The 26765-nt window shown below is 42.6% G+C and overlaps 2 protein-coding genes and 1 long non-coding RNA gene across 6 annotated transcripts in view; 2 read left to right on the top strand and 1 right to left on the bottom strand.

Moving 5' to 3' along the window:
• The first annotated feature begins 1782 nt into the window (after positions 1-1782).
• Positions 1783-15359, top strand: PLD2 (phospholipase D2). 2 transcript variants are annotated; one of them, XM_023502779.2, is made up of 25 exons: positions 1783-1911; positions 2500-2712; positions 2882-3012; positions 3135-3277; positions 3682-3790; positions 3912-3977; positions 4140-4198; positions 4493-4585; positions 4794-4946; positions 7422-7571; positions 8685-8768; positions 8950-9028; positions 9694-9804; positions 10361-10531; positions 10993-11119; positions 11284-11402; positions 11498-11611; positions 11706-11810; positions 11983-12071; positions 12187-12300; positions 12466-12515; positions 13161-13295; positions 13645-13798; positions 13875-13989; positions 14569-15359. In XM_023502779.2, exons 2-25 carry the CDS (start codon positions 2604-2606, stop codon positions 14791-14793), a joined length of 2805 nt encoding a protein of 934 aa, XP_023358547.1. In that variant the 5' UTR covers positions 1783-1911; positions 2500-2603; the 3' UTR covers positions 14794-15359. The 2 variants fall into 2 exon arrangements, with proteins under 2 accessions (XP_023358547.1, XP_003768855.2); XM_003768807.4 differs by having other exon boundaries at positions 1783-2098.
• On the bottom strand, positions 8600-21244 carry LOC105750427. Its single transcript, XR_001121031.3, has 3 exons — positions 21175-21244; positions 11162-11431; positions 8600-8849 (listed from the first exon to the last, which is right to left on the bottom strand). It is a non-coding gene; the product is annotated as an uncharacterized LOC105750427 (long non-coding RNA).
• Positions 20452-26765, top strand: part of MINK1 (misshapen like kinase 1) — a 67506-nt gene continuing 61192 nt past the window's right edge. The window contains exon 1 of one of the 3 annotated variants that reach the window (XM_031965381.1): positions 20452-21097. In XM_031965381.1, coding sequence (XP_031821241.1) covers positions 21041-21097 — 57 coding nt within the window. In that variant the 5' untranslated portion in view covers positions 20452-21040. The remainder of the gene's footprint in view (positions 21098-26765) is intronic. The other 2 variants (XM_012548771.3, XM_031965382.1) reach the window with 2 other exon arrangements.

The following is a 26765-nucleotide window of genomic DNA, read 5'->3' as shown; positions in this document are numbered from 1 at the left end:
CTGGTGCTCTATCCATGGTGCCACCTAGCTTCTCAAGACTTCTTATAGGTTCCAGGATTCCTAGTGGAGAGCTGAGAGGGAAGCTAATCCCCAGGGCTCCTCCCAATAAAATTAATCCATGAAGGATAACTACCCAACTTTGAGCCCCACTCCTGCCTTGGGTTTTCTTGTTCTCATTTTCCCTTCCATCTGCTGTGTATATTTCCCAATATTCTAGGAATATCGTAGAACAAGCTTGTAAGTTCCAGAACTAGTCTGCCCAGAAGTGCACTTAGAAAGTAATAAAAGTTGCTATAAACCCAGCTTAAAAGAAAAACGTACTCTTGCTATCAACTAAGATATTCAGCATATGAAATGAGGAATTATTCTCCATCCTCACAAAAATCCCAAATGATTCACCCAATAGCTATAGGGAAGGGTTCCTGGAATTGAGCAGGAAACGTTGAATTAAGTAGGAGGAAGGGATTGAACTAAGTGAAGAAGCACTACATATCTTTTCCTAGTTAGAAGACTTGGTCTCCCAGATTTCCAAATCGTCAATACACTTTAAGAATTTTTTTCTCAGCTCATTTGGGTTATCCCAACCCACTCCTTACTTTCCCCTTCTTCCCCCATATATTTCTTCCTACAGGTAAGTGATTATTAGCTCCAATCTCAGCAAAGGTGATTTTTAGGGGTGCCCCCAAAATATCAACACAAACCTGTCTACTACAGAATAGATTTAATGAGAAATAAGACATGTAAAGTCAGGATTTGCCAGTCACCTAAGAGTTGCCGGTCCCCACCAGACTTCAGTTGGTAGCATCGTTGGCTGAAGTTGTGGCATGCAGCTGGTGCCGGAAGGAGAGTCGAGCTTTGCTGCTGAAGTAGGCATTGTCTCCTAGACTGGGTCCTCCAGGCAGGGGATGCCCCCTGATCTGATTAGAGTTTGGATGGATGGCCAAAGTCTGAGCTATAAGAAAGGGAGTGAAAAGCTTAGTCAGAAACTGCTCTTTTCATCCCAGAAAGAAATTGGGGAGACAGAGACTTGGCCAAATCTTCATTATGTCACCTCGAATTGCAATGTCCTCCTTCCATACCCACACTTGTATATTCTTCCTTCTTTTTAGTCCCTCCTCATCTCTAGTACTCAGTACCTGTTCCCCTTTGGTTCCCTCGATGTCTCCGAGGACCAGACCAAGGAAAGCACCATTGCCCTTTTAGACCCATCTTGATAATGAGAGAAGGGGGTAGGGGAAGGAATGTTGATCTAGAGGGAAGGGGCAATTTGACGTTAAAGTGGCGTTTCTTTTGCCAGCCCCCAAAACCCCCTTTCAGTAGTCAGACTACCACTTAACCTCAGACAGGCGCCTCAGTGATTATAGGCTCTAGCAAAGATGAGTAGAGGAAAGAAGGGAGGGGAGTGGTGGAGGACATAGCTGGGTCAGAGAGCGCATGGGGGAGGTAGAGGAAGAGGTTTCCTTTCTCACTCTCCCCTCTCTTTCTCCCCATTCCGCTAACAAATTTAGGATTTTCTTTGGGATCCTAGGAAGTAGGGAAGGTTGGGGGGTGAATAGAAGGAGAGCGACAAATTTATTCTTTATGCAGAGACAAGATACCTATATATACAGAGAGAAATGCAGCCAAGTGCTTTCATCCTTCCGTCTAGTTTGTTCCTCACACCCTACTTCCACCCCACGGCGGTGATAGAGATAGAGAAACAAGATGAACAAGAATGCTGAGGAGGTGAGGCTTCAGGGAATCGTGCCCCGCCTCCTCTGACTCCCAGCCCTGTCCCGCCCCAGAGGGTGAGGCCATTGTAGTCATCCCCATTTGCTCCCTGGGCCTGACCCGGCCCAGCCCGACCATCTCGGGATGTCTGCTCGGGTTCCTGATCCGCTGGCATCCTGGCTCCGGTTCTGGCTCTGAGTGGTGAGGGAAGAGAGGACCTGGGAAGAGTGGGACTAGGGGTCCAGCTGTGCTTTCGGGACTTTGGAATTTCCCTCCCTTCCCAGCTTGGGAGATAGAGCACGACTTCCTCATTGATGCCATACCCCACCCTTCCCTGATTCAACTTTCGTGTTCATCACGCGTCTCTGAAGCCCCTGCGTTAGCCCAGGTGCACTTGCCCCTCAGGGATCCCGGTTTCTCCTTCCCCCGCCGCTATTTTCCAGGGCCCTTTCTCTGCCCCAGTTCTGAGACATCCTGTGCTGGGCTCGGTGCCTTCTCTCATTACTGTCCCCTCCCCCTCTTTCTGAAGAGTTAAGAGAATGAGTACTGGAGAGTGGGTGGTGAGAGTGAAGGGGAGAGATTGAGGTGAGGGAGGGAGCAGAGCTGGATCAGCATGGAAGATCTGAATTTTGGATGAGAGGTGTTTTGGGAAGGGGTATCAGGGTCAGAGAAAACGGTCAAGACCAGGAGTAGGGTTATGGTTAGAGACAACAGTCAGCAGAACAGGGCAGAACTCAGATTGAAATGGAAGGTCAGGATCAGAAATGAAGGTAAGAAATATCCATTCAGGGTCAGAAAAGGAAGGATCAACCCGAAAAAGGAGGAAGTCCAAGAACACAGAGTTCTAAGGGAAGGACCTCACATCCCTGAGATCTCTTGATCTGCTATCCAGTATGATGTCAATCCCAGAAGGAATGTTCTTTGGAGATGGTGGCCTTGATTCCAGCCAGTTCCAGATGGAACCATATGAGTTGGACACCTTGAAAGAAGGGGAAGACCCAGGTAATAGGGAGAGGGAGAGGGGAAATATAGAGCAGAGCACAGAAGAGGCTGGTCCCACCTATAGGGAAAAGAAGGGGAAAGCAAGAGACCTGAGGGTGGGGACCAACAGAATAAATTTATAGCTTAGGGAACTAGATTCTAAGCCCCTCCAACCTCCCCCTCTCCCCAGCTGACCGGATGCATCATTTCTTGACCATCTATAACCTTCAGCCCCTGAGGAATCACCCCAGGATTTTCGCCCCTGGAGTCCCTGTTATTGCCCAAGTCATAGGCACTGAGAGATATACCAGTGGATCCAAGGTCAGAGGGCCAAATTCTCAGATTCTTGAGTAAAGGGTGGTTATATACATATATGGATTGGGGAGGGACTCATTCATAGAACCTAGGAGAAGAACCTGACACCTACTACTTGAAACCCAAAGGTGGGCACGTGCACACTTTACTCTGTCCAAGTATCTCATGGTGATTTCACATGGACAACCAAGAAGAAATTCCGAAATTTCCAGGAGCTTCATCGAGACCTGCTGAAATACAAAGTTTTCATGAGCTTCTTCCCTCTGGCCCGGTGAGAGGAGAATGGAACCATCTTTGGTCTCCTACAAAATTCAGTCCCTTTTTTCCTAATTTTTTCTCTAGGACCCTCACCCCATTCCTTCCCCTCCTTCACCACTATCACCAACACATACACACGCACGCACACACACCAAGGCCCCTAATTTCATGACAGACTCTCAAGCAGAGTTGGATGCCCAATTTTATTCCTGGTATATTCCAGGCTCCCCATTCCATTCTCCTGCCTCAACTACCAAAAAGCGTTATAATACCAAAGTCATAATAGCCATGTCCTGATAACTTTCCTTACCCAGAAATACTGACATGGTTCTTTTCCCGGGGACTCAGTGGTGGGTTGATGTTCTCTCCAACTTCTATCTGATTTATAATCCCTCTTTCCAACCTTCCAACTGCCAGGTTTGCTGTTGCCTATTCCCCTTCCCAAGAAGCTGCTACTATAGCTGAAATCCCCTCTTTGCCCAGAGTAGGATCTGAAGGCTCCTCCAGACACAGGGCCAGCAAACAGGTATAATCTGGATACTTTTCTGGAGGGGGAGGGTCAGGGACAAGAAGGGGACAATGAATTTGGCAAAAGCTTGATATGGGAATTTCTCTGAACTACATCTTCCTTTCTTTTCTCACTCCAGAAATACCTAGAGAATTATCTCAATCATCTGCTGGCCATTTCATTCTACCGCAATTACCATGCTATGGTGAGATAGTCTTAGAAAAGAAACCCTGATCCTTGAGGGCATTGGAGGCTGGAGAGCAGATGCATTGGTCCTTGAGAGTAATGGGTATTGGGAGGCCAGAAGTCTGAATGCTAAGGGCAATAAAAGTTGGCTATCTTGAATCTGATATTTCTTTCCTATTAGACAGAATTTCTAGAAGTCAGTCCATTCTCCTTCATACCTGACCTTGGCCCTAAAGGACTGTGAGTAACTAATATTCCCACAGCTTTCACCATTAACTTTCCATATGACTTTGGACAAATTACTTCTTTCTGGGGCCTCAACTTCCTTCTATATAAAATTAAAGGGCCTGGACTAAATATCACTAACAATCTTGGTTCTACCTCTCAGCTCCCTTTTCTTTCCTTGTTCTCATTATTTCCTTCCTAAATACTCTCCAACTACTGGTGCCCCACTCCTTCCATTTTAGATGACTGGGTCAGTTTTGGGAACCCTTGTCTAGGACTACTAAATCTCTGTCACTTTGGTCCCCACAGGGAAGGTATGATCCGAAAGCGCTCAGGGGGGCACCGAGTTCCTGGCTTTACCTGCTGCGGCAGAGACCAAGTCTGTTACCGATGGTCCAAGAGGTGAATTAGAGGGCCAGATGCTTGGATTACTGAGAGAGGGAGGATTAGAGACTGGGACAATTGCTTGGACTGATAAAGGAAAAGAGCTAAGGAGCCAGACTCTGTGTAGTATAGTATACTTGAAAAAAAATTAGATAATGGTAAAATTGGAGTGAAATGGGGGTGACCAGATTCCTAGTCACTAATCACAACTCATTTTATTATCCAGGTGGTTGGTGGTGAAAGACTCCTTCCTTCTGTACATGCGTCCAGAGACAGGCTCTATCTCCTTTGTCCAGCTTTTTGACCCTGGATTTGAGGTCCAGGTTGGGAAACAGAACACAGAAACTCGTTATGGGGTCCGAATTGACACTTCTCACAGGTCAGAAGCCAGTACCAATCAGGGCTGAAAAAGGAGAGTGGGAGAGATTGGAAAACATGGTCATATTTCCAGGGAAGTGGGGTGACTAAAATCAGAAAATGCATAGAGATATTAGGGGGATTCAGCTGAGAGAGGGGTGGGATGGAAATAGGGAAAACCTGATAATCATCCTAGAGAGGAGAATCATGGGGGAGAAAAGATAAAAGAAAAAAAAAGTTTTTACTCCTTTCTCTTTTTTGTCCTTTCCCAATTCTTGAATTGTTATATTAGATCCCCAGTCCAAGACCAGTGACTACTATATTAAAAAAAGTTGAGACTTTTTTTTGAGTCTGGCTAGAACTGGGGGCAGGGAGTCCATAACATCCTTAACACCATGTTCTGGAGGCTATCTTTTATGAATTCTGAGACAGAAAGTAGTGGGAAACATATGAACCTATATTGGATTGGTTGCTGCCCCATAGAGTAGGTAAAAAGAGGTGTGAGGGATGTAGAAGACCCTTACCCAAAATGACTACTCAGAGATTACTCAGTAGAAGGCAGAAAAGTTGTTTATTGAAAACCTCCGGAGGATGAGCCGTCCCATGGCGAGATAAGAAAGAGAAAGCTCGCAGTAGGAGGGCTAAAGAAATAGTAAAGATACATAGCTTTTATACAAGAAATTACATCACAAGTAAGAGAGCATTGAGAAGGGAAAGGGGAGGCATCTAATTGGTTGTTGCTATTTGGGGAGATTGGAATGGAAGGTTTCTGTTTCCCCGAAATCTCCTGATTTGAAGGAAACAGAAAGTCAGGCCTTCAGGCTTAATCAAGCAGACAATGGTCTAGCTAATAGACTAAATATTGATAAATGTCAAATACCAATAAATGTCATCAGCTCAAGTTAAGTAAATATGTTTCTAGCTGGCCAAGGCTCAAGTAGATATGAACCTGCACATATTATACAGGTCATAGGGGAAACACAGAAATAATAAAATACAGAAAAAGAATTCATACATTCCTGTAAGTTCTTCACCTTATCTCTCTCTATTCCATACAGAGGGAAGGAGAAAATTTTGGAACTAAAATTTTTGCAAAGGTGAATGTCAAAAACTCTTTGTATATATTTGGAAAAATAAAAAGCTATTAAGAAAAAAATTAATAAATCATAGACCCTTTAAAAAAAAAAAAAGAAAGTAGCAGGAAAGCACTAGACTGCAATTTAAAAGATCTCAAATTCAGTCCTGTTCCTGGTGCTTACTGGAACGACTTGGGTCACTTAATTAATTTATTTGTTGGTTTATTTATTTATTTTTTTTGCTGAGGCAATTGGGGTTAAGTGACTTGCTCAGGGTCACATAGGAAGTGTTAAGTCTCTGAGGCCAGATTTGAACTCAGGTCCTCCTGACTTCAGGATTGGTGCTCTATCCACTGTGCCATCTAGCTGCTCTGGTCACTTAATTTAGTAAGCAGTCCTTTAAATTTCTCTAAAACTCAACTTCCATAAGGAAGTTGTTTAGTTTTCAGTCATATCTGACCCTTTGTGACTTCTTTGGGGTTTTCTAGATAAAGATACTGCAGTGGTTTTCTATTTCCTTCCCCAGCTCATTTTACAGATGAGGAAACTGAGGTAAACAGGGGCAAGTGACTTGCCCAGGGTCACACATTTAGTAAATGTCTGAAGTCACATTTGAACTCAGGTTTTCCTGACTCCAGGCCTGGTGCTCTATCCATTGTGCCATGTAGCTGCCTGTAATTAGAAAATCTAAGTTCAAAGCCTGACCCTTCAACAGGTAATTTCCCCTCTCTCATCTTCATTTTCATTGTCTGTAAAATGAGATTCATTTGTATTATTTGGTCGGAAAATCACAGACCTTGAGGTAAGAGACTTCAGAAGCTATATGGTTCAAGTCCTTCATTTTTACAGCTTAGGGAACCTCAGTTCAGGGACATACAAGAACTTGATGTGACAAGACATGATTAACCTCTATCACATTGCTTGCTATCTTGGGGAAAAGGGGAGGGAGAAAAATTTGGAACACAAGATTTTGTAAAGGTAAATGTTGAAAACTATCATTGCATGTATTTAGAAAAATAAAATATCATTAATTAAGTGTACCCCCTCCCCCCCACAAAAAAAAGAACTTGATCACGGTCATGAAAGTAATAAGTTAAATGAGAGGAAGGATTTGAATTCATGTCTCTTCACTCTAAGGCTGGTGTTTTTACTACTGTTAAACAGACTTTTAAGTTCCCTTGAAACTCTAGTCTAATGACCTGTCTTCCTCACTTGGCTCACAAAGGGAAATGTTTTTGAAAGATGCTTGTAAACAATGGGGGATTGGGGTGAGGACCTAAGAAGAACTCTGTTGTCTTGCTTATCATTAGAGACCAAGAGAAGATATTATTCAGGGCTTAGAGTGAGGAGAGCTGGAGCAGAGAAGATGATAAGCAGAGATTGGGGGTGTCAAAATTTGAATTCTGTCGTTACTACCATAGGTCCTTGATCCTCAAATGCAGCAGTTATCGGCAGGCTCGGTGGTGGGGTCAGGAAATCACAGAACTAGCTCAGGGTCACGGGTGTGACTTCTTACAATTGCACAGACATCAGAGCTATGCCCCACTCAGGCCGGGGACCCTGGCCAGATGGTAAGACCTCCTTTTACCTTCTCTAATCCCCTACTACTCTCTCTGACTTCCCTTGTTCCTTCTTTAATCTCCTTCTACTTCTCTGACCACCACCCCCTCCCTCTTTGACCACCTCTTACCTCTAATTTCCCTCTACCCATCTGTAACTTCTGAAACTGTTTCTTATTGTTCTCAGACCTTCTCTGATTTGATCCCCTATCCTGCTTTCTCTGTCCTCTCTATTGTTTTGTTTTCCTTATCTCAGATTTCTCTCTCTGACTTCTCTCCAGTTTCTAATCTTCCTCTACTGTGACTCATTTGTGACTCATTTGCTTTGATTTTTTCCTATTTTCTCTGTCTTCTTAGTCCATTATCATGCTCCAATCTATTCCCCCCATCTAGAAAGATGACTTTCTACTGCCTTCTGAGTCCTCTGATTTCTATTTCTACATTTGATTCTACAGATATATCTGATTCTACAGAATGATTTCCATTCTACAATTCAGCCTTCTTTTTAAACTTTGTTTTTATTTAATATTTTTCCATTACTCTTAAAACAATTTTTTACATTTGTTTTTAAAACGTTTGAGTTCCAGATTCTCTCTCATCCCCAAACTCATTCACCATTTAAAAAAAAAAAAGTGAAATTATGCAAAACATTTTCATAAAAGTCATGCTGTGAAAGAAAACACAGATCTTCCACCCTAAAAAATAAAAAGGAAAAGAAAAAAAAAACTGTCAAGAAAAATTAAAGTGAAAAAACACAGAGAGAGAGAGAGAGTATGCTTCAGTCTCTATTCAGACACAATCAGTTCTTTCTCTGGGTATGGATAGGATTTTTCATCATAAGTCTTCAGAGTAGTTGTGGATTGCTGAGAATAGCAAAATAATTTACAAGTTAATTATCCGGGAACATTGCCATTACCTTGTACAGTATATTTCACTTTGCTTGAGTTCATGGTGGATTTTCTGAGAGCATCCTGCTCATCTTTTCCCATAGAACAATATTCCATCATAATCATACACCACAATTTATTCAGCCATTTTCCAACTGATGAGGGATCCCTTCAATTTTCATTCTTTTTGCCATGAGAAGAGAGTTGCTATAAATATTTTCTACTCATCCTTCTTTAGGTTTGTAAATGGGGCAGGTTACTTTGCAGCTGTGGCTGATGCCATCCTTCAGGCCCGGGAGGAGATTTTCATTGCAGATTGGTGGTGAGTAATAATAGTTAAAGGACTTGGAGCACCTGGGTAGATTCCAGGAGAAGAGTTCATGATGAGAACTGGTTCAGGGAGCTTTGGGGGCAACAAAAAGAGAAAATCGGTTAGGGAGAACAAGATGTCAGAGAGTAATGGGGGAGATATGGTGACTTGTTCTATGTCTACCTGTCGTCAGGTTGAGTCCTGAAATTTATCTGAAGCGTCCAGCCCATTCTGATGACTGGAGACTGGACATTATGCTCAAGAAGAAGGCAGTAAGTGGGGAGGTAGGGCTGGCACAAAGAAGTAAGACTAGGAAGAAAGAGGACAAGGTCTAAAGGGGGAGAATGCCTACAGAATGAGGATGGGGTAAGGACACCTGGGACTGTCCAAGTGATCAGGCTTCAGACCTGCGTGGTATAGGGATCCCCCACAGCAAGGGATTCATCCTTCCTCAGATTTTCTTAGGATACTGTATCTGAATTTCTCCTTTGCCCCATCACATTCTGCCAAAGCCAAACATTGCATAGGGGGTCAGAGGACCTAGATGTGAATTTCAAGTCTTCTATTTACTACTTATAGACCTCTAGACAAATCACTTTTCTTCTTTGGCCCTAGTTTCCTCATCTGTGGATTAGATCTTTCGGGTATTTACTCCTATTATTCTATATAGTAACTCCCTACAAGATTATTAAGTAGGTATAGAGAAGAAGAATTGTGTCATTTTTTATCTTTGTAATCTTATCACCTAGAGATATCTGTGGCATATTGTAGGGACTTAATACACATTTTAAAAATTTAATTGATTGGAGGCAGAATTTTAGAAACTTTGAAAAAGGAATAATAGAGAGGAAAGTCAAAGATGAGGGCAAAATCAAATAGGGGATAGTTTCCAAGGCATTTTCCACTGACAACTAATTCCCCTTTCCATCCTCACCAGGAGGAGGGTGTGCGGGTTTCTGTGCTGCTGTTCAAGGAAGTAGAATTGGCTCTGGGCATCAACAGTGGCTATACCAAGAAGGCTCTGATGCAGTTGCATCCCAACATCAAGGTGATCCCCCTATTTTTTTGCCCTTCTTGTCCTCCCATATTCCTTATTACTTGATTTTCCCATGTTTACTCCTTCTCTTCTTAACTCCCTAATTTCAATTTTCCATAAATCCTCATGTTGTAATCATAGTTCACATTTTATTTACTTATTTTTTATTTTTTTGCTGAGGCAGTTGGGGTTAAGTGACTTGCCCAGGGTCACACAGCTAGGAAGTGTTAAGTGTCTGAGACCAGATTTGAATTCAGGTCTTCTTGACTTCAGGGTTGGTGCTCTATCCACTGTACCACCTAGCTACATCCCCATAGTTCACATGTTGATAGTGATTTGAGTTTTACAAAATGCTTTCCTAACAACAGTGCCACCATATACAGGGCATAATTATTATTTTCATTGTATAAGTAAGAAACTGATTTTGGATAGATTAAAGTCACATAGTCTTTTGATTAAAAAAAAACAATGCTCTTAGCAATAAACAATATAGCCTTTTTCCCACTTTTCCTCCAAAGGAGGACTTTATTCCTTCTAAAAGCTTGTTGCCTTTTTCTACACTTTGCAGGTGATGCGTCACCCAGACCATGTGACACTGTGGGCTCACCATGAAAAGCTGCTAGTTGTGGACCAAGCAGTGGCCTTCATGGGAGGGCTTGACCTTGCATTTGGCCGATGGGATGATCTGCACTATCGAATTACTGACCTGGACAGCTATACTGGAACAACTACCCCACAGGTAGTTTCCCTCACACTATAATGTCTCCTCCTCCTCCCAGAGTATTCTCACCCTGAACCTTCTTTTTTATCCTTGAGGCCCAACCCCACCTTTTCCTTCCCAACTTCATGTCCTCTGCCTGTACTCCTAGGCTTTTTCTCTTTTCAAGGACATCCCCTATTCTCAACTTTCCTGATGCTCCAAGATTTTTTTTGCTGTCATCACATTATGGGGCCCCTCTTTCTGTCCTGCCCCTTTGGGATAGGAAGTATGGAGCAGGAGGGTGGGATCATCAATATTTCCCTTTTTTCATCTTTTATTGTCTTTGACTTTCAATCTGTGTATGTGTCTTTCTCTCAGTGTCCTGTCTTATGTTTCCCCATTTCTGTCCTATTATACCCCTCTCCTGGTTTTGGCTCCCATGACTCTGCCCCTGGGCTGGGTCTTTCATGACCCCCTGGGCTGGGTGTCTCCCCACACAGCTGCCCACCCCAAACTCAAGCCTTCCCGTTGCCCCTGACCTCTCCCACAACCAACTGTTCTGGCTGGGCAAGGATTACAGCAATTTGATCACCAAGGATTGGGTACAACTGGACCGGCCCTTCGAGGGTGAGAGATATTTTTTTCCACAGCCCCAAGATTGAAACTCACATCAAGAGAGCTTTCTCTATAGCAAGCATGATCTCCCTGTTACCCTGGCTCTGTGTTTATGTGTATGTCTAGAAGCTGGCTTCAGGACCCCTTTTTTGATTTTTCCCTTTGGGGTCCCCCAGATTTCATTGATAGGGAGATGATGCCCCGAATGCCCTGGAGGGATGTGGGGGTCGTTGTCCATGGTTCAGCAGCACGAGATGTTGCCCGACATTTCATCCAGCGCTGGAATTTTACCAAGGTTTCCTTTCACTTGGGGAAAAGGCTGGTCTGTGGGAGGGAAAGAGGAAGCTAGTGTTAGTCCCACTGACTCTCCCTTCTAACTTCAAATCTCAGACTATCAAGGCCAAGTACAAGATCCCTCTATTCCCCTATCTGTTGCCCAAGTCACACAGCACAGCCAACCAGTTACCATTCACCCTTCCTGGAGGGCAGTGTGCCACTGTACAGGTGAGACAACCTCTCCCCAAGAGTTTGAGAGCCTTTCCCCATACTCCTAATCCCAAAGGGTGAGAGTCTCTTTTTCTTCTTTTTTGTTTCCTAGATCCTTAGATCAGTGGACCGATGGTCAGCTGGGACCTCTGAGAGCTCCATCCTCAATGCATACTTACATACTATCCGGGAGAGCTGCCACTTCCTCTACATTGAGGTGGGTGGGAGTAAAATGGCAAATTAGGCTTTTGCTAAAACCAGGAGAGCAGAATTAAAGAGAATTTCATTGTCAGGATGAGGATGAAGAGATTGGGAGCTAGAGAATTAGGGAAGATGGACTGTATTGCTTATTCCTTATTCCTCCCTCACTAAACCTTATGTCCTACCAGAATCAATTCTTCATCAGCTGCTCAGATGGACGGACAGTTCTGAACACAGTGGGAGATGCTATTGTGGAGAGGATTCTGAGAGCCCACAAGTAAGACAGAAAAAGAGTTACTCTGGATGGGTGTATGTGTATAAAGGGACAGGATTTGGTCCCAAAATCCTAGGAGGTCAGGTGTTCAGCTATGACCCTCTTCCGCTTTCTACAGGCAACAGCAGCGGTTTCGGGTATATGTGCTGCTTCCCCTGCTTCCTGGATTTGAAGGTGATATCTCCACAGGCGGTGGAAATGCTATCCAGGCAATTCTGCACTTTACCTACAGGTCAGATATAAGACCTTTCTGCTTCTTAATTCTTCCCTTGACTTCTCCCTCTCTTTAGGGGGCTCTCCCCTATTCTATCTCAACTCTTTCCCTCTTCTCTTTATTCTTTTCCTCCTTCTCAGGATCAGTTCTTTACCCTGACTTTCCCTGTGACTTCTCCCCCAGGACTCTCTGTCGTGGTGAATATTCAATCCTGCATCGACTCAAAGCTGCCAGTGAGTGATGGTAGTTGGGGAGAATCCTAGATGGAGTAGAAAATATTGAGAGAAGCTGGGGTAGAAGGAGTGAAATATTTCTTCATATAACTGTGTATTAATATTGTATCAATCTGGAAATAATCCTTCTGCTACAGCAACTGAGTTTAGTAAAAAAAAAAAAAAAACATAGGGTCATATAGATTTAGAATTGGACGAAACCTAAGAGGCTATCTGGTACAATCCTCTTATTTTACAGGTGAGGAAACTGGGACTTAGAGAAGTTAAGTGACTAAGGTTATATGGGTACCACATAACAGAGGCAGAAGATGACCCCAAGTCCTCTGATTCCAAACTAATGCCTTTTCCATGATACTATGCTGCTCCTCATAAAAACTCTGTTAAGTAGAAAGTACAGATGTTATATTCCCCATTTTATAGATGAGGAAACGGAGAAATTTGGTAAGTAGAAGCAGAATTCAAATTCTACTCTCTGACTCTTAATCTAGTATACCTTCCATTATGATGCTGTGATATACAGGTTAGGAAAAAGGTCCTCCAGGGCAAGGAATAAAGAGTTGAATCAAGAGGTGGGTGGAGTTGTTTGTGCATAAGCTAATCTTGCTCCCCTTCATGTCTCTTTCCCTCTTCCTGTGCATATACTAGTGGGTACATCATGGCAAGACTATGTGTCAGTGTGTGGGCTCCGAACCCATGGAGAGCTGAATGGAAAGCTAATGTCTGAGCTCATCTACATCCACAGCAAGTTGCTCATTGCGGATGACAGGACAGTCATCATCGGTCAGAGAATGGCTAAGGGAGCAAGGGATGAGGCTGAAAATATAGAGAGGAAGCTTGAGAGTCAAAATTGGGGAAGGGGATCTCTAGATGGGAAGTAGCAAGAGATTTGGAGGAATTAGTGCAAGTAGTATTCTGGAGGTCTGGAGTAGAGACAGAGAGAAAGGAAAAAACCAATGATGTGGGGGTAGTATTTAGGATGGTGAGGATGTGTGTAAGTAAGGGGCAGAAACAGTAGAAGTTGGATAGAAAAACTGGGACTGAAGGAGTTGGACAAAGAATTGGGAGTGGTAGTAATAAGGGCAAAGGGTGCTTCTTCAAATTTTCTCTTTAATAGATAAGTCTACTCTAGGTTCAGCAAACATCAATGACCGGAGCCTCCTGGGGAAGCGAGACAGTGAAATAGCAATATTGATTGAAGACACTGAAATGGAACCATCACTTATGGATGGAAAAGAGTATCAGGCTGGGAGGTTTGCTCTCAGTCTCCGGAAACACTGCTTCAGGTAGGCGCTTCTGAGGACCCTATCACCTTGGGGGGATATGAATTAAATCTGACACTTCCCCTTTTTTTTTCCTCAGCACTATTCTGGGGTCAGAGTCCCAACCTGAACTGGATCTCCAGGATCCTGTCTGTGACACCTTTTTCCAACTATGGCAGAAGACAGCTGAGAGAAATGCCAGCATCTATGAGCAGGTTGGGATCTATGAGCAGGACCAGCAAGGTCCTGGAAAGGCCTTGAAGGAGTATGTGTTTTGGGAGGCAGAGGGTAGTAGAATAGAGGTTTTAGGTAGATGTGGGAAATTTATAGATGGGATATAAGAAAGGATGGAACCATTTGTTCAACCAACATTAGGGACCTGCTATGGGTAGAGCAATAGTGGAAATTTTTAGATGAGATAGGATCCTTTGCTGTTGTGAATCTTACTTACAGTGATAAGTCCCAAAATCAGTGATTATAATAGTCTTCATTTTAAAATAAAGGAGTTTGAGAGGTGCACAACGAAGTGTAATACAAGAAAAGTTTTCACAGAAATTAGCTAACTTTTTTCCAAAGGGAAAAGTAAAAGAGTTTAGGAGAATAATTGGGAGAAATGTTTATTGAAGGGTGAGGGAAAAGGTCCAAGGGATAAGGTGGGAAAACCTCTGTGATGGAGATAGGTTGGGGAAAAAATGGAGAACTGAAAACCCTGGAGTTGAAGGGGGGCAGGACAGGACATCTGTAGTTGTTTAAGGAAAAGGAAGTTATTCAACGGCTTCATTTTTATCCCCTAGATTTTTCGTTGCCTGCCATCTAACGCAACTCGATCACTTCGGGTGCTTCGGGAGTATGGAAGTGTGGAGCCTCTGGCCACGGTTAGCCCTGAGATAGCCAGTTCAGAACTTACTCAGATCCAAGGCTATCTTGTCCACTTTCCTCTCAAATTCCTAGAAGATGAGTCACTGTTGCCTCCACTGGGTAGCAAGGAAGGTGTCATACCCCTCGAAGTATGGACATAGCCCAGAAACCCTTTTTTGAGGGGGCTAGTAAGAGAATTATGGGAAACCAAATTCTGTACCTGGCCCCTTTCCTTTCTCTGTCTTCATGTTCAAATTGAAGACAAATTGTTTATAAATGGGGGGATGCACAAAAGGGATTCGATGTCCAGAAGAGAAGGGAAGGTATGTCTAAGTTGGGAAGGCAGGAGACCTGATTCTCTGGTTCTAGCTCTGAAATTGACTAGCCATGTGTTCTGGGACAAGAAAATAACTTGTCCTTTCTAGGCCTTAAGTTACTTTCTTCATTCCTCATTGGGATGAAGAGATGAACTCTGACATTCTTGGAACTTTGATTCATCCCAGGAACAATAGAGGAGAGGGTTGTGGGATAGGGTGGAAACGATGCAGAGATGCTTCTCTCCTACCCTACTGATCTCCTGCTTTTCTCAGTCTCCTGAATCAAATTCAAATCCCTGCTACTGAGGATAAAGCTACAGTTGTCCTATCCTCTCTTATTCCCCTAGCTCTGATCATCTATTGCCTGGGTTTCAGAATTCTGACTCCCATTAATTCCCTGGTTCATCCCACAACTAGGGCGGCAAAAACTTGCCATTGCCTGCTTGCAGACACTAAGCACTTGGATACTTTATGTCAATCGTGTGATTGTATAAATAAAAGTGTTTTTTAGAGTAATTTTTGAAGTTAAAAAAAAAAAGAAGGGCGTCTCATTTTGTGGAATCGAGGCAGCAAGAATTGCATTTGTTCTTTCCACCTCTCCTTTACTTCCAACTCCTCTTAGTCTTCCCCTTGCTCCAACTCTGTCCTCTCTATCTTTGTGAATCTATGGCTTCAGGATCTGAGTCATCCATTTTCTGGGGAAAAAGAAAGCTGATTCAGTGACCTCTAGTGGAAAAGAAAGGGAGGGGCTAGGACAAACTAAATACTTAGAGAATAGAACTTGTAAGTAATGGACAAAACTAGAGCAGGGCAGGAAAAAAATTTCTGGTTTCACTCCTTCTAACATGCTTGCTTCCCCCCACACACAGTCAAATCAAATAACTGGAAAAGAGTTTGCAAGAATCACTTCTGGATGAATCAGAACGAGGAGAGTGATAAGTCAGGGAAGGCTTCTTCGAGGGTAAAAAATGAAGGAGAATATGGGCATCCCAGCTTTTGAAGAATGTCTCCAAGACTTCAAGCTTTACCCTCCTTCCAAGACCCATTACCTCCAGAGCTCTGGGAAAACAGTTGTACCAGAGGGAGTCCCATCGGCACTCCCCATACCTAGATCCTCTGGCACTAATTGGCAGTCTGTTAATTAGCCTCATTAGCACACCTAAGTGATTCTCCTCTGGGGAGTCATTACCACCTTAACAGTCTGAAGTGGGTCTGGGAGTTAACAGGGCAACCTGTCAGGAGCTGGATGAATTGTGTATTTCTGCCCATCTCTCTTCTTTTCTCTAGTTTAGTTAAGCGGTAGGAAGTAGAATTTTCCTTTTCCTATTTCCCTTGTCTAAAAGTATGAGCTTTTGGGGTACAGACAGAGTCAAACCCTCAGAAAGCCAGGAAACATGAGTTCTTGTCCCACCTCTGCCAACTGGGCAAGTTACTCACTTTCTGTCCTGTAATGTTAGAAACTCTGTTCTGGCCCTGATATTCTATAGTTTAATTTAAATCAGTCCCTTGGATCCTCCCTAGTAGCTACTTTTTAAACTCCTATTTTAAAGGAAAATTCCTTTAAGTGTTACATAGGGTCTTATATTCAACAATCTTCAGTATCTATCTTTACTGTTAGGTAACACAAGTTTAATGGAAGACAAATAAGTGTTTTTAAGTGCCTATACAAGTAGTGTGTGTTGAAAGCAAAAAAATCATCTCATTTGATCCTTAGAATAACTCTGTAAAATCGGTGCTATTTTTACTTCCATTTTACAGTCCAGGAAACTATAATTAACTTTGTTAATTATTTTTTATTTATTATGTACAGAGATTGCATATTCAGGATCTGTTCCCTATCATGTAGTCAGTATAGCACTACATATAGTGTATGTATCATGTAGGGAGAGAGAATAGATATCTTTAACTTCTACATTCCTTGCCCCCACCCAATCTTTCTTCAAGAGAGACTAATTCCTGCCAGGAGGAAGAACAGAAAGATGGGACAGGAGGTTATTCTGCTCTATTTGTTCTTTAAATATTAGTCTAGAGGATATGATCATGTTCAATCTAACTTCTGATCTAACAGATCTGATCTGTGTTATTATGAGGGGGAAGCAGGACCTCAAGTTCTAGATTCAAGACTTGACTCCTTGCCCACCAAATACTCTAATGTAAGTATTAGCAAAAAACCTATTTATTAAAATTGGTAGGAAAAAAAACAGAGGTGCATATCGGAGGATATATAAACAGACAATACAGAGTGAAGGAGTTCTTTCATCGGGACTGAGATAACTCAGTTCAACCAAGATAGAAGGTTCCTCCGAGGGGAAACTCCCAGAAGTCTCTAGTGGAACAAACTGGGGATAGAGACATGACAGAGACTGTCTGAGACTGGCTTCTTCCCAAAGTCTTTTCATTCAGCAGCCTGAAGTTAAGTTGGTCTTTTTTATCTTGAAGCTAGAAGCTAGAAGTGCCCAAAGTGACTGGAAGCTCAAAGAGCTGAAGAAAACTGAAGTTCTCTCCCTCTTTTCTCTTTGCCAACTGTGCCCACTTTTACTGAAGGACAAGGAATTCAAATTTATCAATAAGGAGGGAGTCCCATAGCAATGGGCTTTGAGAGAGGAGTTGGACTTATTTGTGCATATTTGTTTTCTTGTTTTCTCCTCCTTTAAGATTGTGATTTCCTTTAGGGCTATGGCTGGTAGCCTTTCTTTTATATTCCCAGCATTGGGCTTTATGTACCTGATACATAGTAAGCACTTAAAAGATGATTATTTGATGCAGATAGAGAGGAAGATTGTACAACTATACATATCTGAGTCAAATTTGAACTCAGGGCTTTCTGACTCCAGGATCAGCACCCCATCAATTACATCATCTAGCTAAGCCAACAAGCTATAACTTAAGAAACAATTCAGGGTAGCTAGTTGGTAAAGTTGATAGTCCACTGGCCCTAGCAAGGAAGTGAGTTCAAATCACACTGCTGTATGATCCTGGAGTTAACTCCCATTGTTTCCCCCAAAAAGAAGCAACAAGTACGGTATGTACAAGTCACAATATGTTGGGCTTTCATTGCCCTTGAGGAATATTGCTTCACATTATAAAGTTGAAAATTACTCCCCCAAACTCATCTGGAGATAGCTCCCTAGCTCCAGGACACACACACAAAAAAAACAATAATCAAAGGCTGAAACCCCAAACCCTTTGCTAAAGATCTAATTGGAATTGGCCTACTGAGAAGTTGGTTCTTCGCAGTGTCATCTTTACTAAAAACCTGCTTTTCTTACTGTGTAAGAAACTGTAAAGTGAGTTCAAAGAACTTAACACGAAATCCTTACTTTCAAAGCATACAGGTAGTCAATGGTTAAATTAAATATAGTAAGAAGATCATCTCTTTATTTCTTCCTTCCTTTTGCCTGCCTCCTTTCTCAGACTAGATAAGGGGCAAAGAGTTGAGATTTACAGTTGTCTTTCATTACTGTGTATATGTTGTACATAGAGATGCCCAGTGGGTATGGGGTGTGTATGCAGAATGTACAGTGATTTACACAAGCTGTCTTCTTGTTAATTTCATCACATACAAGTTAAGATGGGATTGAATGATATTTGAAGTTGTTTCACATCTTTGATATTCCAGCTAGTAGCATATCAGAATGGGAAGAATGCTAGATTTGGAGTAAAGAGAACATTGTTTTGATTTTCCTGCCAAATATTAGCTAGATGACATTCTGAAAGTCATTTAATTTCCTTGGACTTATTTGGGAAGATAGAAGGAAAAGTAGATAAAGCATCTGGCCTGGAGACAAGAAGACAAGTTCAACACTGTTGAACTAGCTAATTAATTGTTACTGTTTAATTCTGTTTTCTTGTCTTTAAAAAGAAGCTGGAAAAGAAATGGCAAACCACTGCAGTATCTTTGCCAAGAAAACCCCAAATGGGGTCAGATACAATTGATCAACAACAAAATGAGGAAAACCTCACAGGCATCCTCTTTTTTAATTTTCTTTTGTTTCTTTTGCTGTAGATTATAAACTCTTTAAGGGCAGGGACTTTTTTTTTCTCATATTTTTATTCTCAGCTTTGTATCTGGCATAAAGTAGAATGTTTAATAGATACTCAGTATACCTAGAATGTGCTTATTAGAGGGGATTGGAGTATATTAACCATTGGGAAATGCGTCTAGAATCAGGGGGACTTTTTAAATAGGGGGCCAGTTCACTGTCCCTCAGACTGTTGGAGGGCCGGACTATGGTAAAAACAAAAACTTTGTTTTGTGGGCCTTTAAATAAAGAAACTTCATAGCCCTGGGTGAGGGGGATAAACATCCTCAGCTGCTGCATCTGGCCCGTGGGCCAGTAGTTTGAGGATCCCTGGACAATGCTATCAGTGGATAGGAAGAGGATTCCTAGGGAAAGTAGGTGATTAGAGGGGCTTAAGATTGTTCTTTCCCCACCCCCAAGTTTTGATCTCATGGTACATGATGTTGCTGTGTCCTTTGAAGCCTCTGGATCCTCAAGTTACAGAAAGTACTAGAAGAAGATATATCTCAGAGAGCCCGGGGAACTCTAGGAATTTATGAGCCTCCCTCTAGTCAAAAGAGGGCAGGACCTAGAAGCATTGTGGTCCCTGGGCTTCTAATACCCTACCACTTAGTACACAGAAGCTTACTATGTGATTCCATCCCAAAGATATATATCCATTAAGGGACAATCAAGTTCAAACTCCTAATAATGGCATTCAAAGTCCCGAATAATATCAGTCCATCCTGCTCCCACACACAATCTGTTTATTCTCGCCTCTGTGTAGTTCTCCTGCCTAAATGCTCTCTGCCCCACTCCACCTATTCCAGCCCTACCCATTCAACACCAAGTTTCAGCGCACAATAGAATTGCACAAGAATCCTAGTTAGTGTCATCTCATCGGACTCTGACTCTTAGCAGTTTTCATCTTCCACAATAATGAATGTTGGCTTACTTCCCTCCTTCCCGCCCCCATGAGAGTTTTGTAGGCTGAGCTTTGAGGGCAAAGATAAATGAAAGGTGCAGACACAATTTTAACTGCAGAGAGCGGGGAGAACAAGAACTGTCTTAAGTTTGTGTATGTGACATAAGTGGCCCCAAGAAAAGTTGTTAGGAATAATCTGCTTTCCCCAAGCTGTACAATCAATGCCATTTATCAACCGTATTTACCACGAATAACCCTGAGTGTTTGTGAGGGAGGAACTGTTTAATGAGGGATCTGGGAAACCCTCCCTACTGAGAAGTATCCCTTAGTGAAGGGAACATTTCCTGAGCTCCCGTCAGGAGCTGTACCTGCCCTCTCCCACTTCCCTTCTCCCCAGGCTTTCCTGACTGTACTCCCTCCCCCAGAGGTTCTTCGGTTGCCGTGGCGACCAAGGTGGGTGGACAGCCTGCACTAGCCTAGCCTAGCCTATCCCGAGGCTCGCTTTCCCCCTTAGCGTGGGGAGTTGCCATGGCAGCCCCTCCGGAGTTGTGAAGCGGAGCTGGGTGTCGCTCCGGTTCCCACCTTCCCCTGCCCCGCCCCTCTCCGGCCGACCGACCAGTTTCGCGAAACCGGTGCCAGTTTCAGGTCGGACCGGCGGGAGGGGAGAACGTAGCAGGCGAAACTGGAAAAGCAAAAGCAGGAAGAGCGGCTTCGTCCAGCGCACGCGCAACAGTCATTCCATGAACCCTAGACCGTCACTCGCCGCACTTGTTCCCAGCACCCACTTTCTTCAACTCCGGATCCTGAATCTGGTTCTCGCGCGTGCGCACGGCGTGTACTCGCGCTCCCTCCCTCGCCCACCCTCGCGCGGAAGGCGCGTGCGCAGTGGAGTTCAGGGGCTCTGGGCTGCGAGTTCAGGACTTGAGCTCCTGTCAGTCAGTAAATCAGGAAGGCTCCTTTCGGGTAACTTATCTTCACCCTGTCTCCCAACGCCGTCTTTCCAGGGAAGGGAAGGAGAAGCGCGCCGGAGCCCCGATCCTCTCTTCTCCTTCAATGGGGCAGACACGCCGACGGCAGTGCAACAAGGGAGCCGGAGCCTGAGTGACCCCGCGTCTCTCCTGGGCCCGCCCAGCTCGAGCCTCGGGGCTTCGGCCCGGCAGCCGCCATGGGAGACCCTGCCCCAGCCCGAAGCCTGGATGACATCGATCTGTCTGCCCTGCGGGTGAGTGAGACTGGGAAGGAGCGAGCTCGGTCCTGACCTCCCCCTCCCCCTCCCCCTCACCTCTCGCGCCCCCTCACCTGTGCGGAATCATCTTGCCCGGAGTGCGCGCGTCCGGTCCTGGGGAGGGGCCGGAGGTGATTGTGCAACCCCCCCCCTTAAGGGAAGCCCCGCCTCCCATGTGGAGGCCTCTAGCCCCTCTGCCCCATTCTCCCCACTTCCTTCCCCTCAGGGCCTTGGCTGCTGCCCTCAGTCACACACACACCTGCCCGCCTGTATACTTGCCTGATCTCCGCACCATCTATCCTTCCTTCCTTCTCCGTACCTCCGCCATTTAGATTTCTCTCCTCCCAGATTATACTGCCCCTTCCGGCGATTTCTATTTGCCCAGCACCCTCTTCTTCCTCGTGATCCTTCTGCAACCTTGGACCCTCAGATCCCATTTCTTGGGACTTTTCGTCCTCTGTAAATGTTTGAGACGAGTTTCCTTCTCTTTCCCTTTCTTTGCCCCGCTTCTCTGACACGCTTTCCCTAGGCCTGTTCCTGTTCTTACTTCTTAGCCTTTTTGTTTTTTTTTTTTTGCCTTTTCTTCCCCCTCCCCCCCCAAAATCACATGCCCTGCGATTTTTGTGCCTTCTCCCAGCCGCAGCTTAATGGCTGGCTTTTCTCCCCCTCCTTGATTCTTTCCTACCTTTCTCATACTTATCTTCCATCAGGTCACCTCCAGATCGCACGAAGTCCTAGGGTTGTGAAGCTCGTCTCACTTTATTTTATCCTTCGCTATTATAATACAGTTATGAAGCATTGTGGAACTGGAAAAGTCAGTCACATCTTGCATGGAGTTTTCTTTTTTTTTTTTTTTTAAATTTAATAGCCTTTTATTTACAGGATATATGCATGGGTAACTTTACAGCATTAACAATTGCCAAACCTCTTGTTCCAATTTTTCACCTCTTACCCCCCCCACCCCCTCCCCCAGATGGCAGGATGACCAGTAGATGTTAAATACATTAAAATATAAATTAGTTGTATGGAGTTTTCTGTCCACACTGCTTGGGCTAATATGCGAACATTTACTACAAGCTACTCAGGAGCTGTGAGTCCACTAGAAAAAAGATGAATGTGTAGTCGGTAAAATGGAGAAGAGGTGGTTGGTGACACGGAGGACCCTTAGGGTGTGTAGGTGTGGGGGAGGGGTGTTTGGGGGCAGAGACTTGGAAAGATTTGGGCGATTTCAAGGTGGAAGATTTAGGCCTGTCACTTTAGTGTTATTTTGTCCCAGTGCCCTTGGTAGCTTCACAATCGATGAGGGAGCAGGGTTTTCCATTTTGAGGCTAATCTCCTTGTCAGACCTTGCCCAGAGAGTTTGCTGGGATTTAAGTTAGGCAATTAAAATATCACCACTAATGGGAGAATAGTTAACTTTACAGATGTCCCTCATTTAGAGAAAGTGAAAAGGCAGATGGAGGGAGTGGAATAAAAGGGAGCAGCAGTCATGTTAATTGGGTGACACAGTTTTTTTCCCTGCCATTTAGGTCATCATTTTCTTTGGTATATTGTTAGTCTATGAGACTTTGCTTCTTCCAGGAGAGGAAGTGATAAATTGTTAGGGAGGGAGAGAGTGATGTTTTAGTGAGTGGTGTGGGACTTTAAGGATTCAGACTGAGAAGACTAGCCAAGGCTAGGGTAATTGAGACTTGGTTAATCTAGATTTTTTTTCAAATAAAAAATCAGTTGGAATCCAAGCAGGAGCTGTTAACATTATGTGGCTTTCCTTCGATGGGATTTTCTTCTGTGACATGCTTCTTCCCCACCCTCAGCTAAAGTCTTTTTTTTTTTTTTTTTTTTTTTGCAATTAAAAAAAATTTATTATAGCTTTTTATTTACAAGTTATATGCATGGGTAGTTTTACAGCATTAGCAATTGCCAAACCTTTTGTTCCAATTTTTCCCCTTCTTCCCCCCACCCCCTCCCCCAGATGGCAGGTTGACCAATACGTGTTAAATATGTTAAAGTATAAATTAAATACAACATATGTATACATGTCCAAACATTTATTTTGCTGTACATAAAGAATTGGACTTTGAAATAATGTACAACTAGCCTGTGAAGGCAATCAAAAATCCAGGTGAACAAAAATAGAGGAATTGGGGATTCTAAGTAGTGGTTCATAGTCATCTCCCAGAGTTCTTTCACTGGGTGTAGCTGATTCAATTCATTACTGTTCTATTGGAACTGATTTGGTTCATCTCATTGTTGAAGAGGGCCACATCCATCAGAATTAATCATCATATAGTATTATTGTTGAAGTATATAATGATCTCCTGGTCCTGCTCATTTCACTCAGCATCAGTTCGTGTAAGTCTCCAGGACTTTCTGAAATCATTCTGTTGGTCATTTCTTACAGAATAATAATATTCCTTAATATTCATATACCACAATTTATTTAGCCATTCTCCAACTGATGGGCATCCACTCAGTTTCCAGTTTCTGGCCACTACAAAGAGGGGTGCTACAAACATTTTGGCACATATAGGTCCCTTTCCCTTCTTTAAAATCTCTTGGGATATAAGCCCAGTAGTAACTCTGCTGGATCAAAGGGTATGCACAGTTTGATAACTTTTTGAGCATAGTTCGAAATTGCTCTCTAGAATGGCTGGATGTAGTCGCAATCCCACCAACAATGTATCAGTGTCTCTGTTTTCCCACATCCCTTCGAACATTGTGCATTATCTTTCCCTGTCATTTTAGCCAATCTGACAGGTGTAGTGGTATCTCAGAGTTGTTTTAATTTGCATTTTTCTGATTAATAATGACTTGGAACATCTTTTCATATGACTAGAAATAGTTTCAATTTCTTCATCTGAGAATTGTCTGTTCATATCCTTTGATATCATATATCAATTGGACAATGGGTTGATTTCTTTAAATTAGAGTCAATTCTCTATATATTTTGGAAATGAGGCCTTTATCAGAACCTTTGACTGTAAAAATGTTTTACCAGTTTATTGCTTCCTTACTAATCTTGTCAGCATTAGTTTTGTTTATACAAAAACTTTTCAATTTGATATAATCAAAATTTTCTATTTTGTGATCAACAATGATCTCTAGTTCTTCTTTGGTCATAAATTCCTTCCTCTTCCACAGGTCTGAGAGTAAACTCTTCCTATGTTCCTCTAATTTGTTTATAATCTCATTCTTTATGCCTAGGTCATGAACCCATTTTGACCTTATCTTGGTGTATGGTGTTAAGTGTGGGTCAATGCCTAGTTTCTGCCCTACTAATTTCCAATTTTCCCAGAAATTTTTGTCAAACAGTGAGTTCTTATCCCAGAAGACGGGGTCTTTGGGTTTGTCAAACACTAGAATATTAAAGTATTAAAGTAAAATATTGACTGTTTTGTCCTTTGAACCTAACCTCTTCCACTGATCAACTAGTCTATTTCTTAGCCAATACCAAATGGTTTTGATAACTGCTGCTTTATAATATAATTTTTGATCCCTCAGCTAAGTCTTAGTTGTTAACTCAAGTGGCTGAGATTCTGTGACTGTTGACTAAAATGTATTGAAAACAGGTGGGTTAAAACTTTGTTTGTAGAGCTATGTGACCCCCTAAACTTGGCACATTTCTCAAGAATTGGGGGATTGAGAAATTGAGATAATCTCTCTTACAGTTTTGGACAGGAAACCTCAAAGCCCTCCTGCCAGGTGTACTATGACACTTGGATGTGATAAGATTTTTCTGAGTTTTTTTTTTTTTTTACCTTCCATTTAACTTCTATTTCTGGGTTCCTTCCTACCTCTACACTCTAGGATCCAAGCATCTAGCTTCTATTTCTTCCCACCACCTCTCCTGTCTACATATGCATATACTCTGTTTAAGAGAATGTTGCTCTTTTGACAAGACTTACTTGCTTTCTCCAGGAAACTAGGCATTTAACCTATCCAACCTATACATGCATGCGTACATGTTCCAACAGTACTGCCAAGGTACTAATAAAGCAAGTATCTCTTACTCTGTTTCTGTCTTCCTGTGAGAAATGGAAAATGGAGACTTCAGTAGCAAAATCCATTTCTTTTACTGCATCATAGAAGGCTGGAAGTAGGCAAAGGGACACACCTTCAGCATTTGTCAGCTGATCTCAAAGGGCTAAATCATTTCCCTCTTCCTGTTTCAAGGCTGAGTTAGTTGACTTTGAAAAATCAAAGTATTACTTACAGCAGAAATGATGTATATTTTAGACTCGTGGAAAGGCTGCTTTGTGATCTAGAACAAGTCACTTAAAATAAAGTGAATTTATCCCCTTACCTCCCGTTTTTCTGGGGCCTTACATTCTGAAGGACTTTGAATCAAATCCCTGGTAATGTGATCAGAGCTGTTCAAGAGACCTCTTAAGCTATAGGGTGGGTTGCCTGCTAAATCAGATGGGGAAGGAGGAAAGGGAAGACCTAATTCTGTACAGGTATTCTCTTCTTTCATTCAGGACCCTTATCTATTTTCTTTTACCCCTTCCTTTCTTTAGTGAGCCAGAAGTTTTAGGCTACAGTGTTTCTAGGACTGGGGAACTATGCTCAACATTATATTAATATAACATAATAGAATAGCTGTATTGAGAGACATTGCTAGGTAGAAGTTGGTATCTAATTTTTTTTTTTTTTTTTTTTTTTTTACAATTTTTTGTTCTGATGTATCTATTCTTTGGAAAAGTCTCTTTTTTCCTTCATTTTCTATCTTCATATGGTTGTAGAGTCTGCAACATTTAAAAGGTGGCAATTCAGGGTATGTTTCTAAATCGTTGATCAATAAGGACCTGTTATACTGGTATGCCAGCTGCCTAAATGCTGGTAAGAGATCCTTAGAGGAAAGAGAAAGGAGAGAAAAAAGGCTAATTCTACCCAGAAAAATGGCATTTTAAATGCTGACATCTCTTTGTTTGAAGAATTAATGGAGTGTTTCATTCTGTTTAGTAACCTGGTAGCCTAAAAAACATGAAGTGTAATAGGAAATATAACTTCACAAAAGGAAACTAGCGAAAGAGAAAAAAGAATTAGGTAAAAAAAATTTTCAGATGTAGAGGGATTGGTTGGAGTGTTCAGATGATATCCTCCAGCAGTTTTCTCCATACCTTACTTTCCCAAAAAAAGTCTTCAGATTGGGGCAAGGTTTACCACCATTTAGATTGTAATGAGGATGTATATGAGGCTGTAAGAGTATTGGATTTTGGAGAAGATTCTGCATAAGTTAAGCAGTGACTGTGGCATAATGGAAACTCTACCCATCTGGAGAGGTTTGCTTTGTGCACTGAAGAAATAATAGATTCTTAAGCCAGCTTTTTTCCTTTTACCCCACTTCATAGGTGCTAAAGACTCCAGCATCCACAGATTTTCTTCAATGAATAATAATGCGCCTGGACTGACTTTAAAAACTCATTTGTAAAATTGAGCCCTCTTATAATCCATGGTAAATGTGTCCATGGGGCTCCATAATATTCTTACGTGGAAGGGTACCAAATTAAAATGTAATTGGGAAGTTTTAATAAAAACAAATACAGTAATAAAGTATAGATGATATTAATAAGTGGTTTTCTAAAGTCAATATTTGGCTACAGGGATCCTCTTGTAATCCTTTCCTGATTCTGTTTCTATCTAAGTTTAACATTACTGATCCAAG

This window comes from Sarcophilus harrisii, chromosome 4 (assembly GCF_902635505.1).
Source record: "Sarcophilus harrisii chromosome 4, mSarHar1.11, whole genome shotgun sequence".
Taxonomy (NCBI): Eukaryota; Metazoa; Chordata; class Mammalia; order Dasyuromorphia; family Dasyuridae; genus Sarcophilus; species Sarcophilus harrisii.
Note: the sequence above shows the minus strand (reverse complement) of the source record. Positions and strands in the feature narration are given on the sequence as shown.